Raw genomic sequence first — 14,917 nt, forward strand, 5'->3', positions numbered from 1 at the left:
TCGGGAAACCCTTTCAGAGCCATCAAGAAACCCCAGGGTTTCACAAAAACCAGGGCCTATTCTGCACACAATAGATAATGCACTTTCAATGCACTTTAGAAGTAGATTTTCCTGTTCTGCACAGGAAAATCCAGCTGCCAAAGCACATTGAAAGTGCATTATCCTATGTGTGCAGAATGGGCCCAGGTTGAAAAAGCCTGTTCTAGATATTGCAACAATTCTGTTTTCTGGTTTTTTTTTTGCATTTTATATCTTTTCAGATGAAATACATTATGACAAAGCTGAGGTGAAACAAAGCATTCAAAACCGGAACCTTGCTGCATATTAATACAGAAAAACAAATGCGTCTTGAATTTTAAAAGACAACTTTTATATGAACGTTTGAACTGGCTGGTTGGTTTTGCCAGCTATGTCACAGTGTTTTCTCTTATACTGATGTTGTAACCGTTTCCTGTGGCTGCCTATATTTATTCGCTTGTAAAAAGGGCTACAGTGCTGGAAAGAAGAGAAGAAGAGGAAGAAGAGTTGGTTCTTATATGCCGCTTTTCTCTCCCCAAAGGAGTCTCAAAGCGGTTTACAGTCGCCTTCCCTTTCTTCTCCCCACAACAGTCACCCTGTGAGAGAAGTGAGGCTGAGAGAGCCCTGATATCGCTGCTCAGTCAGAACAGCTTTATCAGTGCTGTGGCGAGCCCAAGGTCACCCAGCTGGCTGCATGTGGGGGAATGTGGAATCAAACTCAGCTCTCCAGATTAGAAGTCCGCACTCCTAACCACTACACCAAACTGGCTCTCCAGAAGCTAGGCTGATTCTCCAGAAGCTAAAGATTTGGCCAGATGGGAAGAATCTTCCCCATATTTCCCTTTGGAAACAGCAGATCTGCAGGATCAGGCCACAGCTGCCACATAATCCACCACCCTGCTTCTTGCAGGGGCCAAATGGAAGCCACAGTGGAAAGCCCACATGTTGCCTTCTCTCCCCCTCACACTATTACTGGGAAGTAACACTGTCTCTGAACATGAAGGCCATGTGGTAGGCCTCTCCTCCTCTTTGATATTGTCTCAACCACCGCTCATGGCCACCAGTGACACTGAAGTCCACCAGGGCACTAGGCATGGAGTGAAGAGCGACCTCCCTTTGTCTGCTCAGAATCTATTGTCCGTCATCGATCCTTCAAGTCTGGGCAAAGAGAAATTCTTCCTGACCACTTTTCTCCATCCCATGTATAATGTTATTCCCTTCTTTCATCTCCTTCTCACGCGACACCATCAACTTGTTCTTAAACAGGAAAGCACCCAACATTTTCACCTCCCCTCTTCGATAGGCGTCCCAACCATGGGAGCCTTTGGGATATGGCGGGATGGGGAGAGGGTTGGATCTGGGCAGAGAGCCACCGGCATCTCCAACCTGGCCCTGGGAACGCCACCACCCCCTGCAAATAACTTGGCAAATGTCATGTGCTTGAGATAGTCTCCCCCTTCCCTCAAAGTCACACTCATAAGGCAGACAGTCCAGGGGCAGAGGGGAAGGGTCTCACAGCCGTTGCTTTGTGTATGAAGTTGTCAAGGGTCAAAATTCCAGACCCATAGCCTCTTTACACAGCAGAGTTTGATGTGGGGGCTAGCCAGGGATTGCCTCCCTCCCGCGCTCTGTGCTCTTCCAAATGGCGGTTGTCCCAGGACGGCTCCCCCCTGCCCTCCAAAGGAGGCTCCGGAGGTTCGCAGTCCCTTCAGAGCACCCTGTTTGGCAGGCAGTGTTTGCCGGCATCCCGCAGCTGCAAGTCCTCCCGTGGCGACCAGGGCCGGGCGTAGCTGTTACGCTGCAGCAGGATGCGGTTGAGGGTGTGCTCGTAATTGACGTGTTGGCGGGCCATCAGGACGTACTCGCGCCGCTCGGCCAGCAGGGGGCAGTCGCAGGTGTTGGAGACCCAGACGAACTCCCGGCGCCCGAGGACGAAACGATTGCGGTAGGTGTGCTTCACCTGGACATCGTAGCGGGTCTCCAGGCCAATGTAATGCTTGGCGAGGATCTGAGCGCGGAATACTGTGGAGAGGAAGGGAAAAGAGAGGGTCTGCAAAGGGGGAGGGCTCCGACATTGTTAGACTTTGTCTTTTAGCAAGAGCCACCCCTGGGGGGTGCGGGGGCCGCCGCCGCAGGGCTCCCCCTTTCAAAGCCCGCTCTTATGGGCTTTGAAGCCTAGTTTATACAATAACTCTGCTAATTTTTATTACATTAATTCCTCTGTTTTTTACCAACAGACGTCTTCCTCCTCAGGGAGAATTTCAAGAGGGGCAGCTTCTCTCTTTGCCGTTTCATGCCCACTTTGGCTGAGTGGCTTTGAAAATATTAGATCAGACTGATACCCCACTTTTCTCCCTACTAGGGACTCAAAGCAGGGAATTAAGACCCTTCGTGCCACTACCTCAACCTGATATGACCCCACCCATGCCTGATAATTGCATTTCAAAAATTGCTGGGAGCGCTGAACTTGGAAGTCCCCAGCACGCATCTGCTTCTCTGGATCCACCCTGGGCCCTGTCAATTATGTAACGTGTCATTAGGCCCTCCCTGGGATTGTTACTGATGCCAGGGCATCTTCTGCAGGCAACAGCCTGGAGCTATCCGTTCTGCCATCTGCTCTGTGATGCAAGACAATGCCTCTCCCCAAGCTGGTCCCGTAATCAGGCAGGCTCTCTTGACCAAAGTGAGTTCCAAAGGCCTAGAGAGGTAACTTCTCTGTTGGGAAGGTGTGTGTGTGTGGGGAGGGGGCAGAGTCCCACCCCCTGCCCAATCCTGAAGAGAAGCAATACATACCAAAGTCGCTGTGGCAGTAGTGTTGAATGCGCTGGGATTTCCCTTTTGGTGTTTCACAACGTCTGCATCTCCCTGCAGGACAAGAAAGGCTTTAGGTACAATGCTGGTGCAGTGATTGGGGGGGGGGAGCCTTGCACCTCTATTGACTACAAGACCCTCTGCTAATGGGAGCCGAACAATGAATTACACCTGGGCCCATTCCGCACACACAATAGATAATGCACTTTCAGTGCACTTTAGAAGTAGATTTTGCTATTCCGCACAGGAAAATCCAGCTGCCAAAGCACATTGACCGTGCATTATCCTATGTGTGCGGAATGGACCCTGCTCTCACCATAACCTTTATTCTTATTACTTCCTCTTGCAATTCACATATTATGGAGTATTGCAGGATGGGGCTGGGATATTCCTGTTCTTTGTTAGTCAGACATTATTTGCAGGTTCTCTTCTCTGTGGTGTCTTGTCTGGACTGGGATCGTGGCACACAGGGGGAACAGATTTTGGCTTTTCCATCTGTGCTATTTCCCCCTACTAGTCCTAGGGGAGGGAGGCTTCTTTGTATCTCATGAATTTGTTATCAATTCTCAACATCCTGAGTCCAGAGGGGGCATTTAAAGGGACCTAGGAGCCTGAAATGCCTCGGAATCGAAAATCTTTCCCTGAATCACCAAGCACAAATTCTAGTACTGAAAATGAAATGTGGGTGATTCGGGGAACACCGAATTGGATTTGGGTCCAATCAACCTTAACTTGAAATTAGTCAAATTTTGGTACATTTTTTCACATCTCTTGTCTGGACAGTTACTCTGTTTTCTCATGCCCGATGCTGCACAAGGATCATGTCTTTTCCCAACTCCTGGTAAACCACCTCTCCATCAACCTCTCCCTCTCCTCTGATGCTTTCATCGCCTTGTCCAAACATATCCCGCCACTTGTGTCATTCTCAAAACATCCTGCCTTGACCCACCCCGTGTATAAAAACGATTAAGCCAATGGAACCCGATTTCTTCCCTTTGTTTTGCTGGAGGGACAGGAGGAAATTAGGTTTGTAATTCTTTGAGAGGGTGACGTTAGCTTCAAGTAATGTGCGGTGCAGGAACGAGGAAGGGGGGAATTCTGCAGCATCAAAGACTTCCCCGTGGCCAAAAAAACGAAAACTTTTATCTGCTCTTTATTGGTTCTGTGACAAACACTGGCGTCGTGACTAATGAAGGCACGATTTGGTGAACTGCCCATACTTGCACGCGTCAGAAATCTCGTCGTGAGTTATGGAGTAAAAACTCCGGAGGCTGGGGGGGGGGGGAGAGGGGGGAATGAGCCTTCCAAAGTTCTGCTTGATGCAGCAGGCAAAGAAATGCGCCTCCAGATGTTTGGGCTGACATAATGCTACAACTGATTAGCAGACACGGCTTTTCATTTTCGCCTTTTGGTCAGCCCGGTTTACGAGCGATCAGGAAGAGGAAGCGGATAGCAACAGACAACGGAATATATGAAACTGCCTTGCACCAAATCAGACCCTTATAGAATCATAGAATCACAGAATCGGAAGGGGCCACACAGGCCATCTAGTCCAACCCCCTGCTCAACGCAGGATCAGCCCAAAGCATCCTAAAGCAACCAAGAAAAGTGGCAGCATTCATCCATCAAGGTCAGCATTGTCTACCCAGCCTGGAAGAAGCTCTCCAGGGTCTGAGGCAGAGTTCTTTCACGTCATCTCCAGCCTGGTCCTTTCAAACTGGAGATGCCGTGGATTGAACTTGAGACCTTCTGCACATCAAGCAGATGCTGGCCCCTTGGTGTGATGCCTTGCCTCAGCCTACCACCCAAGGGGTCTGCCTTGTCAGTCTGGAGATTTAATGCTGGAGGAGTGAAACCGACCATCAACAGAGACAGCTAATGCTTGGGGTGCTTTCTGGATGAGGGATTCCATCACACACTCTTAGAATATTCGTTGCAAAACTCAGGGCCGGTGCACCTGGGACAAAGTCCTTCTGTCTGCTTTGTGCCTGCCCCCCCTCCTGCTGATCAGAGTTTCACACTCACAACTTATTTGCTAGGTGCATATGGACTTGGTCATAGGTGGGGGTGGGTGGGCACATAACCTTTCCCCTAGTGAAACCCTTGATGGCCCTGGAAGGGTTCCCTGAATGGGCAGGAGTTAATTAATTTTAATTGTTTAAAAATATGTATTAAACATTTATCAGGTGGTGTGACCACATATGATCATGTTGAGCCCCCACGGGCAATGATGGGCCTAGGGTAGGTGGGAAGGAGAGGGGACCTGGGTGGGCATGCTTCCCAACCTTATTCTGCACAATGAGTGCCACTTCTGGGGTTTCTCGAAACCAGAAAAATGTTTCTCGATGTTAAAAAGTTGAGAAACATTGCCGTAGGCTATCATTTTCCTGTGTGGGGGAGTGCTGTTTGTCCCACTGGAGAAATATAATATGATGTCAGCCAATGGGCTTGGGGTAGTGGTTAGGAGCATTGCCTTCTTATCTGGAGAGCCAAGTTTGATTCCCTGCTCCTCCACATGCAGCTAGCTGGGTGATATTGGGCTAGTCACAGTCCTAATAGAGCTGTTCTCACAGAGCAGTTTTAACAGCTCTCTCAGCCCCACCTCCCTCACAGGGTGTCTGTTGTGGGGAGAGGAAAGGGAAGGCGAATGTAAGTCGCTTGGAGCCTCCTTCAGGTAGAGAAAAGTGACTAAGAACCAACTCTTTTTTCTTCTTCTATATGGACATTCCCTTAACAGTGTATACAGTGGGTCTCTGGGACTGGTGGGAAAATTGCCACGGGAGGAAGCCTAAGCCCCTTTCCTGCGTGCCACAGTTTGGATTTGAATCTGTCTTTCACAGATCTGGGAAATAACCTTCAAGCTCAAACTTCCCGGAGTTCATCAGATTAACAGAGATTTTGGGGGGTGGGGGGTGGGAGGGCTTGGCAATATATGCCCATATCACCCAATACACATTTAACAATTTTTTAAAACTGCATACAAAATTAACTCCCACCCATTTGTGAAGCCCTTCCAGATTCATCTAGAAACTCCAGTTAAGAAAGCCTGGCTTATCCCCTAAAATCTGGCTGGTCTCTGAAGTGCTCTGGGATTCAAATCTAGCCGAAAAAAGGAAGTCAGTCCGATGATACAGACTCTACCTAGCTGGTTGGGTGTCCTTGCTGGTGTAGTCATGCGTGCCTCTTGTGACGTCTTCTTGGCTGCACCCCTGACCTTTGGGACTGGTGGAGGAGTTGTGGCTGGTGGGATATGTCGGGGCTCCCCTTCTGGGTTTCCGTCCACCTCCCTGGTCTGTTGTTGGCGCAGGGGGCTGGCGTCGCTCTGGACGTGGCGGAACTGCTCCCTCGGCAGCCAAAACTGGTACTCAATGCCAGAATTGTGCTCCTGGAAGAGAACCTGACAAGAAAGTTTGGGGTGAGACTCTACGGCAGGGGTAGCTTGTGAGCTGCTGGGAGCTTGCTGGCTGCTGCACAGTAACTTACATATCCCCTAAGATCTAGTTAAAAATCATGACAAGACGGCCAGCAACACTTTTCTCTTATAGGATTTTCCCCTGTGCTGCTTAGGTTTCTGGTGCTCTTCCTAGACCACATTCTAGGGCAGAATAGAACTTCAACACTAATGAGAAAATAGAACTTCATAACATATATCCCCTCCCAGCAAGCTTTGGGGGTCGGGGTGGGGGGCAAAGGGTTGCTGCTCAAGATTGGAAAACTCTGGGAGATTTGAGGGATGGAATCTGGGGAGGACAGGGATCTCAACTGGGTTGCCATAGAGTTTCCCCCTCCATTTTCTCCAGGGGAACTGATCTCCGTACTCTGGGGATGAACTGTAATTCCAGGGGATCTGGAATCTGGCATCCTTACATAAGAAGGGTGTAGTTCAGGCTATTTTTTTCTTTACTCTCATTAAATAAAAAGTTGCTGACACCTGCCCGACAGTACCTTTGATCTCAGGGAAGATACATCAGAATCATTCTTGGAGGAGAAGCATCATACCCCCCTCCCTCAGCGTCTCAGAGAACCATCTTGGTGTAGCGGTTAAGAGTGGTGGCTTTTAATCTGGAGAACTAGGTTAGATTCCCACCCCTCCTTTACATGCAGCCAGCTGGATGACCTTGGGCCAGTCACAGTTCTCTCAGTGCTCTTAGCCTCACTACCTTACTTGGTGTACTGGTTAAGAGCCGCAAACTGTTATCCTGAGAACTGGGGTTGATTCCCCCACTCCTCCACATGCAGCCAACGCAGTGACCATGGGCCATTACAGTTCTCTCAGAGCTCTCTCAGTCCGACCTACCTCACAGGATGTCTGTTTTCGGGAGAGGAAGGGAAGGCGATTGTAAGCCGCTTTGAGACTCCTTTGGGTAGTGAAAAACAGGGTACAAAAAACCAGCTCTTCTTCTTCAATAGCAGCAAATATAGAGGGAGAGTTGCAGAACAGCATGTGGCATTTCACGCATCGTGTTGGTTAAAATGGACCAGCCTGGGGCTAAGCAAAGGGGAAGAATCAAAAGTGGGGTGGACAGCTGGACCCCTCTGCAGGGTTGCTGTCCCTACTTATGACGATCTCTTTTCTGTTTTGATAAACAAAATGCTGGGCTCCAAAGGAGCGATACATTGTGTGGCATTTCAGTAGCAGAAGATGGTGCTGAGGATCCTAGCAGTGAGGGATGCTTTGCCCCCTTCCCCCCCCCAGCTCTTACCATCACAGACAAGTCCTCCTGGGTGGGCCCTGGGGCTTCAAAGCTCTCGTGCACATCGGCCGTGCGGGCGTAGCGCACTTTGGTGCCCGCCACTTCATACTCGCCCGGCCAGTCGATGGCCCAGTCCCCGTTGATGACGTAACGCTGGTTGGCATTCATCAGAGCTGTGGAGGGAAGGCAGAGGGAGAGATGAGTTGGCCTCCAGCAGGGTGCTGATGTCCCACCCAGGTAGATTAACAAGGAGGACTGGCGGGGAAAGAGCAGGATGAGGGCCAAGTGTTAGAACAAGAAGACACGGCAATGTCTCTTATCCTCAGACTCCAGAGGGGGCTATGATGGATTTCGACTGACGGACAGGCCAGGGAACAGGAAAGCTTTCCTGTCCTACTTTAGGCTATTTCTTTGATCCATAGAATGATGATCTTAGGGACCGAACGTCCTTCCTCCTCCCTTGATTGCCTTCTCTTGCACACAGCAGTCTTTCCATCCCTGCTCATTTCATTTGCTGTTTTCCTTCCAATCGAGCCCGTGGCTTCCGCTGTAGCTTAACCTTAAGCACTCTCCTAATAAAGGGAGCATTGCCCCAGTGTTCTAACATCAAGTAGGGCTGCCAATCTCCAGCTGATGGCTGGAGATCTCCTGGGATTGCAACTGATGGCCAGGGGAAAGAAATCAGTTCCCCCCTGGAGGAAATGGCTGCTTTGGGAGGTGGACTGTATCGCATCATACCCCCTCCTCAAACCCCTCCCTCCTCAGGCTCCTCCTCCAACATTTCCAGGTATTTCCCAAGCCTAGAGGCTGGAGAGAACGTCCAGGTTCTGCCTTCAAAGGAAGCAACAGATGCCCTATTCATGTGTCACAGTGAACGCATGTACATGCATACACATCTATTTGTACGAAAGAGCCAAAACACATCCACTTAACAAATGAAAGAACAAATGTGCTATTTCAGTCAGATGTTCAGCTACACCTGCTTTGAAAGTAACATGAGACTTACTCAATGCATGCATAAAAAGTAATCAACTGTATGCTCACATACAGTGAATGTGCTTTCATTGTGACATGTGAACAGGGCCCCTATTATATTCCAAGAGCAGGGTCTTTTTCTGTGGTGGCCCCAGAGTTAAAGAATATGCTCCCCTGAGAAGTCCATGTGTGTCCTGAGACAGGCATCTCTTTTTCCATTCTGCAGGCTGAGAATTGGCTTTTTTACTGCTACTTTAACATGGTTTCGGAAAATCCTTTAAAAAGTATTTAAATTATGCTTTTAAAAACGTTTGGAGGAGTTTCTTTGGTAAGATTGTTTATGAATTTTTGTTGCTGTTGGAAGATGGTCTAGAAATGTTGCAAAAGACCCACCACAAACAAACAAAAGGATATAAATTTGATAGACAAGATGTGCCCTATCCTCTGCTGGTGCCGGTGGAAGGAAAGGGGGCTATGTACAGAATTGGGTGGGGAAGAAGGCCTCTCCTACCCAGATAATTGCGGCTGCGATCCGTCACCTTGATGTGCCTTGCTCCCGCAGGGATCCGGGTCACATTCTTGTACCCAAAGAAGCCTGCCAAGAGATCAGAGAGGAGAGAGAGTCAAGTGCAGGGGGAGAGGGAATTAGGGGCAAGGTGCTGAGGAGTCTGTTGCCTTCAAGCGGTACAACAGGATGTGTGTTTGGGTCCAGGGCGGATAAGAAATGTGTTGGGATGGTGGCAAGGGGGACTGCTTATAGCGTGACACACAGCAAGAGGCAAAAGGCTTTATGAGACAACAAAACTCTTGGCTCAAACCTGAAGATCATTCCCCAAAAACATTCATCCCCAGATATTACAGATTGGTTAAATAAATTGACGGAATATGGGACAGTGGCAAAACTTACCTATTTGATACACAACCAATCAACACTGGAATTCAGAAAAAAAATTGAGGCCAATACTAGACTAAATAGCACAGCAGAACTTAACTATAAGGATTAATACAATATCAGGTCGGTAATTTTTAGATGATGTAAAAGAACAGGATAAGTAGTCTTAAATCTATGCTCTAAGACTTTTTTAAAAAAGTAACTGCGGTATATAATTATAAGTACCCGAAGAAGTCACGGCTTACAATCATGGCTTATAATTGTACCCTGCTTGGCTGTACTCGCGTCTTATTGTTATGCCAATAAAGGTTTATATATATAAAAAATAAAATTATAAGTAGCATTTTTTCTGTATCTTTCTAAATAAATAAAATACACACACACATATATAAAATAAAACAAAACATCCACAGGATCATTCCCCAAATGTCACCTGAAACGTCAGGCATTTCAGATACCTTCTCTTTCTTTGATCAGAACAAATTTCAAGGGAGTTGAATTTTGGATGCCCATATTGGACTACTGTGTTTTATTTCTTCTAACTTTGGTAGATTATCCTCTTTCCCCGCTCCCCATCCAAGCTTGCTATAGCTGTGAAAGTAAATACCTTTCTAAGGACTTAAATGCAGATATTGCCCAATGGGCAACTTTATAAGTATATCTGCTTGACCTACGGAATAGCTGCCCATAAACCATCATGGTAATAGGGGAAGATTTCAACGCTAGAATGACTGAGGCCAAAACCAGTCCAGGAGTGGGCAGTTACCATCAGGAAAATGGTATACACCCCTTCCCCAGAATCACAGCTTTAAGTGGTGGTACTTTCTGCAATTGTTACATTTGGTGGTGTTCTAATTTATTTCATTTCATTCATTCATGCCCCACAGTTCTACTCAGTGGAGACCCATAGCAGCTTACAACATTCTCTTCACCTCTATATTTTACTCTCACAACAACCCTATGAGGTGGGATAGAATGATGATGTGCAACTAAGAATGGGCATGAACCAGCACACGAAGTAAAGTTTGTGATGAATTTTGGCTGATTCATGGTTTGCAAAGTGCTGTTCGTGGCAGATCAACTGGCACAAACTTTCCTCAAAATTTCAAGCTGTTTGTGGAGGTTCATGCCAGTTTGTGAATGGATACAGTTCTGGACAGACTGTCTCCACTCAATCAAAAGTTTTCTGAACTTCGAAGCAATAGAGTCGTCAGAACTAGGAGGACATGCAGAGGAGCATCTGGGAAAGTTCTCCTGCAACTTCAATGTCTCTAGCTTGCACAGAAATCATGATGGTTTGTGGTTCGCAAACTCATCACAATGCAGACCATGAGTTGAGTTGTGCTTTCCTAACTTGTGCCCATCCTTATGTGTGACTACCCCGAGGTCATGCAGCCAGCCTCCATGGCAGAGTGGAGATTCAAACCTGGGTGTTGCAGATACTATTCACGCACTCTGACCACTAGGCTACAGTAGTTCTCATTTGATCATGGATCTTCAATGTCATGCATAATTAGACCCTACATGTCACTTCTGACATAAAAGCTGAAGTTCTATCTGTACTTTGTTTTTCCATTTGCAAGGAGAAAAATGATGGGGAAAACTTTCATACATCCTTTAAAATGTATTTCAGAGGCGACTGTGATTACAGTCATTCCCCTAGCAGGAGGGGAGGATGCCTAAGCGTGAAACTAGATTTGTGAATGCCTAGGGAAGAAACAGAACAATTTGAGGTAGAACTCCAGGTTTTTTCCCCCAAGGCCCCCCCCCCTCATTTTTGCAGTGGAAAATTTAAGTTACAAAAACTTGGGTTTTTTAGTGGAATGACTGGAATGCTTTAAAAAAATTAGACATGCAAAATGTGTAGCAAAGCAATCTACATTAGAGCATTATAATTCTTATATATAGTACTGCAGACATAACCATGTTTGTTATTCAAATGTGAATAATTTTGGTGACAAACTTCAGGAAATGGGATATCTCTCTATGGTTGTTAATTAATGAACAGTGGGATCCTAAATAGGCTCCAATGAACTTAACAGGATGGCACTGCTGGAGTTAATTAATCTATGGTTTTTTTTTTTTTAAAGAATTTTCTGGATGGTCATACCTTAAGCAAGGCCTGCTATAAGTAGAAAGGGCATTGGATAGGTAGGGTCAGAGGGACATGGAGAAGATGAAAGGAGGAGGGAAGCAATGGAAGGAGCAAGGGGAGAGCATTAAAGCCAAAGGCCAAAGCATTCACCCACGGAGAACGTCAGGGCATTCAATCACCAGAGGTGGGGAACGCCGCCCGGAACACCTGGTGCACAAAGACGCAGGACTCGTTCTTGCCGCTGCAAACGCCGCAGGCATCAGTTTGGGCATCGGAGCCCAGAATGCCATCACAACCTGCTCTCTGCCAGAGGAGACAAAAGCACAGTTTTAGTCAAATAAAGAGTGAGCCCAAAGTACAGCCACTTACAGTTTTCTGCTATAAACAACAAACTAACCAGTGTGGTATGGTGGTTAAGAGCAGCAACTTCTAATCTGGAGAGCCGGGTTTTATTCCCCGCTCCTCCTTGACATGCAGCCAGCTGGGTTACCTTGGGCTAGTCACTGTTCTCACAGAGCAGTTCTCTTAGAGCTCTTTCAGCCCCACCTACCTCACAGGGTGTCTGTTGTGTGAAGAGGGAGGGAAGGCGATTGTAAGTTGCTTTGAGATTCCTTTGAATAGTTAAAAGCAGGGTATAAAAACCAACTCTTCTTCTAGAGCACTCTGCTAACTTTGCAGGAATATCGCCCAAGTGCAACCATGTCAATGAAAACAAATTTGCAAATCAGTGCATGGTGTTAACCACTGAATAACTTCCCATGTTTTAAGGGGGAACGCACCTGGTTGTTAGACAGGATGCAGGCCATACCTGAGGACAGACCTCAGAATGGTGTATCATGGACTAAAGTGGCAATAGATTTACATATTGTTGATGTTGACTGGTAGAAACTCTCCTACGTGGCTGGCAGAGAAAAGTCTCTCCTAATACCTGCTCCCCAAAATTCCTTAACTGGAGATGCATCCAAGAATAGCTGGGTTTTTTGCACCCAGCTTTTTATTACCTGAAGGAGTCTCAAAACACCTTACAATTCTCTACAGACAATTTGTGAGGTAGGTGGGGCTGAGAGCTCTAAGAGAACTGTGACCGCCCAAAGGAGTTTCAAAGTAGCTTACAATCGCCTTCCCTTCCTCTCCCTGCAACAGACACCCTGTGAGGTGGGTGAGGCTGACAGAGCTCTGAGAGAACTGTGACTCACTTCAGGAGTCTCCAAGTAGCTTACAATAACCTTCCCTTCCTCTGCCCACAACAGTTCCCTTGTGAGGTAGGTGAGGCTGAGAGTGGTCAGAAAGAACTATGACTGGCCCAAGGGCACCCAGCTGGCTGCATGTAGAGGAGTAGGCAATCAAACCTGCTCCTGGCCAGATTAGAAGCTGCCGCTCTTAACCACTACACCCTACTGGCTTAACCAAAAGGCATCTTGTGAGGTAGATGAGGCTGAGAGAGCTCTGAGAGAACTGTGACTAGTCCAAGGTCACCCAACTGGCTGCATGTGGAGGAGCAGGAAATCAAACTCTGCTCTCCAGCTTAGAGGCTACTGCTTTTAACCGCTACAGCATGCTGGATCTCTCAGAACAGGTACCTAATGTCTCCAAACGTCTGCCACCACAGGTAGAAGGTAAAGCGTGCACACGCCCCTGAACCTCTCACCCCAAAGCTTGATGCAACTCACCAAACACTGACCGCTGATGCAGAGATCCCGAGAGTCAGGGCTGCAACGGGTCCCGTCCAAAACCCTTCCGAAGGTGTAGTAAAAATTGTGTCCCACTGCCAGGCAGTTGAGGTCACAGAGGTTGGGAGCTGTAAAAGGCAAAGTTAACAAGAGACAGCCGAGGTTATACAATCTGGTGGAATGCACTTATGCCCCAAACGCTTTGGCCTCAAGAACTCCCTGGAGGAGTTCCTGCTCTTTGAGAGCCAGTGTATTGTAGTGGTTAAAGAGTGGCGACCTCTAATCTGGAGAACTGGGTTTGATTCCCCACTCCTACACATGCAGCCAGCTGAGTAATCTTGGGCCAGTCACAGTTGTCTTGGAGCTCTCTCAGCCCCACCTACCGCACAGCGTGTCTGTTGTGGGAAGAGGAATGAAAAGGTATTTGCAGACTCCTTTGGTTAGTGAAAAGAGAGGGATAAAAAAAACTAGCTTTTCTTCTTCTAGTAGTATCTAACAAATGGGACTACAACCTTTGCCACCAAATATGGTTCTTTAAAAATTAAAACTTAATATTTCAGTTCAGGAACATTGGTGGAGTACATGGGAGTACTGCTGGAATCACCAGTATATGAAGGGAATGACTGGCAAAGATTTTTTATGGGACTAAAGGGCTAATTAGAGATGCTTTATGGAAAAGGAGATGGGAAGGCCCGTGGTTGTCTGTAATGCAACGACAAGCCGTGTGAACATTTATGCCAGAGTGCTAAAATGAAAGCGCAAGGTGCTTCTGAGTAAATTATTGTAAGAGCTGAGCTGGTTCTGCACTTACATTTTCTCCCACTCTAGGTAAAGGTATCCCCTGTGCAAGCACCGGGTCATGCCTGACCCTTGGGGTGACGCCCTCTAGCGTTTTCATGGCAGACTCAATACGGGGTGGTTTGCCATTCCCTTCCCCAGTCATTACCGTTTACCCCCCAGCAAGCTGGGTACTCATTTCACCGACCTCGGAAGGATGGAAGGCTGAGTCAACCTTGAGCCAGCTGCTGGGATTGAACTCCCAGCCTCATGGGCAAAGCTTTCAGACAGCTGCCTTACCACTCTGCGCCACAAGAGGCTCTCCCACTCTAAATCTTGCCAAATTCTGGTCGATTTGAACCCATTAGCTACAGCCTTCCTTTTTCTCGATTTGAAATGGAAGTTGCCATTCTGCGTTTGAGGGGCAAGTGGAGCACGAGGCTGCGTGTTTATCTCTCTTTTCCTGCAGGAGGGGGGGGGAGGCATCAACCTCACAGAGAACCAACAATCAAATTTCTGCTCATAGAAATGTGGGCTTTTGGAGGGCAGTCACAGATCCCAAAATGAAGGCAGAAATATGTCTTGCCAGGGAATGGCAACTGGGAACCAGGCAGTCTTTGAACTGACGCCCTGACCAATCAGCAACTGACTGCTTCGCTACATCAGGGGGAGGGGAAGGGAGTGAAACCGGCAAAACACAGAACATCTGCTCTTAATACCGGAGCCGTTTTCTCAAATGTCACTAGACTTATATCCGCTCCTGGATATTGCGGGGGAAAGGTAGGGTCAACACGGATTAATCATAGACGTTGCAGAGGGAAAATTTAAAGCACTAAATATCAGAATGGAAATATAATAATGTGCGGATGACTTTCTTTAATTCAGGGACACCAGGGGTAAAAAAGCCCAGTGCAGATTCTACCCTGCTGTCTGTCACTTCCTAGTAGAGGACTTGCTGCCACCACTATATGGGGTGTACAAACGT

At 47.5% G+C, this 14,917-nt stretch overlaps 1 protein-coding gene across 4 annotated transcripts in view; it reads right to left on the reverse strand.

Annotated features, from left to right (window-relative positions):
- Positions 1 to 348: 348 nt before the first annotated feature.
- Positions 349 to 14,917, reverse strand: part of ADAMTSL5 (ADAMTS like 5) — a 40,557-nt gene continuing 25,988 nt past the window's right edge. For all 4 annotated transcript variants that reach the window (XM_077332366.1, XM_077332369.1, XM_077332367.1 and 1 more), the window contains 7 exons: positions 13,156 to 13,283; positions 11,665 to 11,788; positions 9,010 to 9,093; positions 7,533 to 7,696; positions 5,971 to 6,226; positions 2,812 to 2,883; positions 349 to 2,040 (listed from right to left, as the gene is read on the reverse strand). In XM_077332366.1, the coding sequence (XP_077188481.1) occupies positions 1,727 to 2,040; positions 2,812 to 2,883; positions 5,971 to 6,226; positions 7,533 to 7,696; positions 9,010 to 9,093; positions 11,665 to 11,788; positions 13,156 to 13,283 (1,142 nt within the window). In that variant the 3' untranslated portion in view covers positions 349 to 1,726. The remainder of the gene's footprint in view (positions 2,041 to 2,811; positions 2,884 to 5,970; positions 6,227 to 7,532; positions 7,697 to 9,009; positions 9,094 to 11,664; positions 11,789 to 13,155; positions 13,284 to 14,917) is intronic.

The sequence above is a fragment of the Paroedura picta genome, chromosome 4, assembly GCF_049243985.1.
Source record: "Paroedura picta isolate Pp20150507F chromosome 4, Ppicta_v3.0, whole genome shotgun sequence".
NCBI classification, from domain to species: Eukaryota; Metazoa; Chordata; class Lepidosauria; order Squamata; family Gekkonidae; genus Paroedura; species Paroedura picta.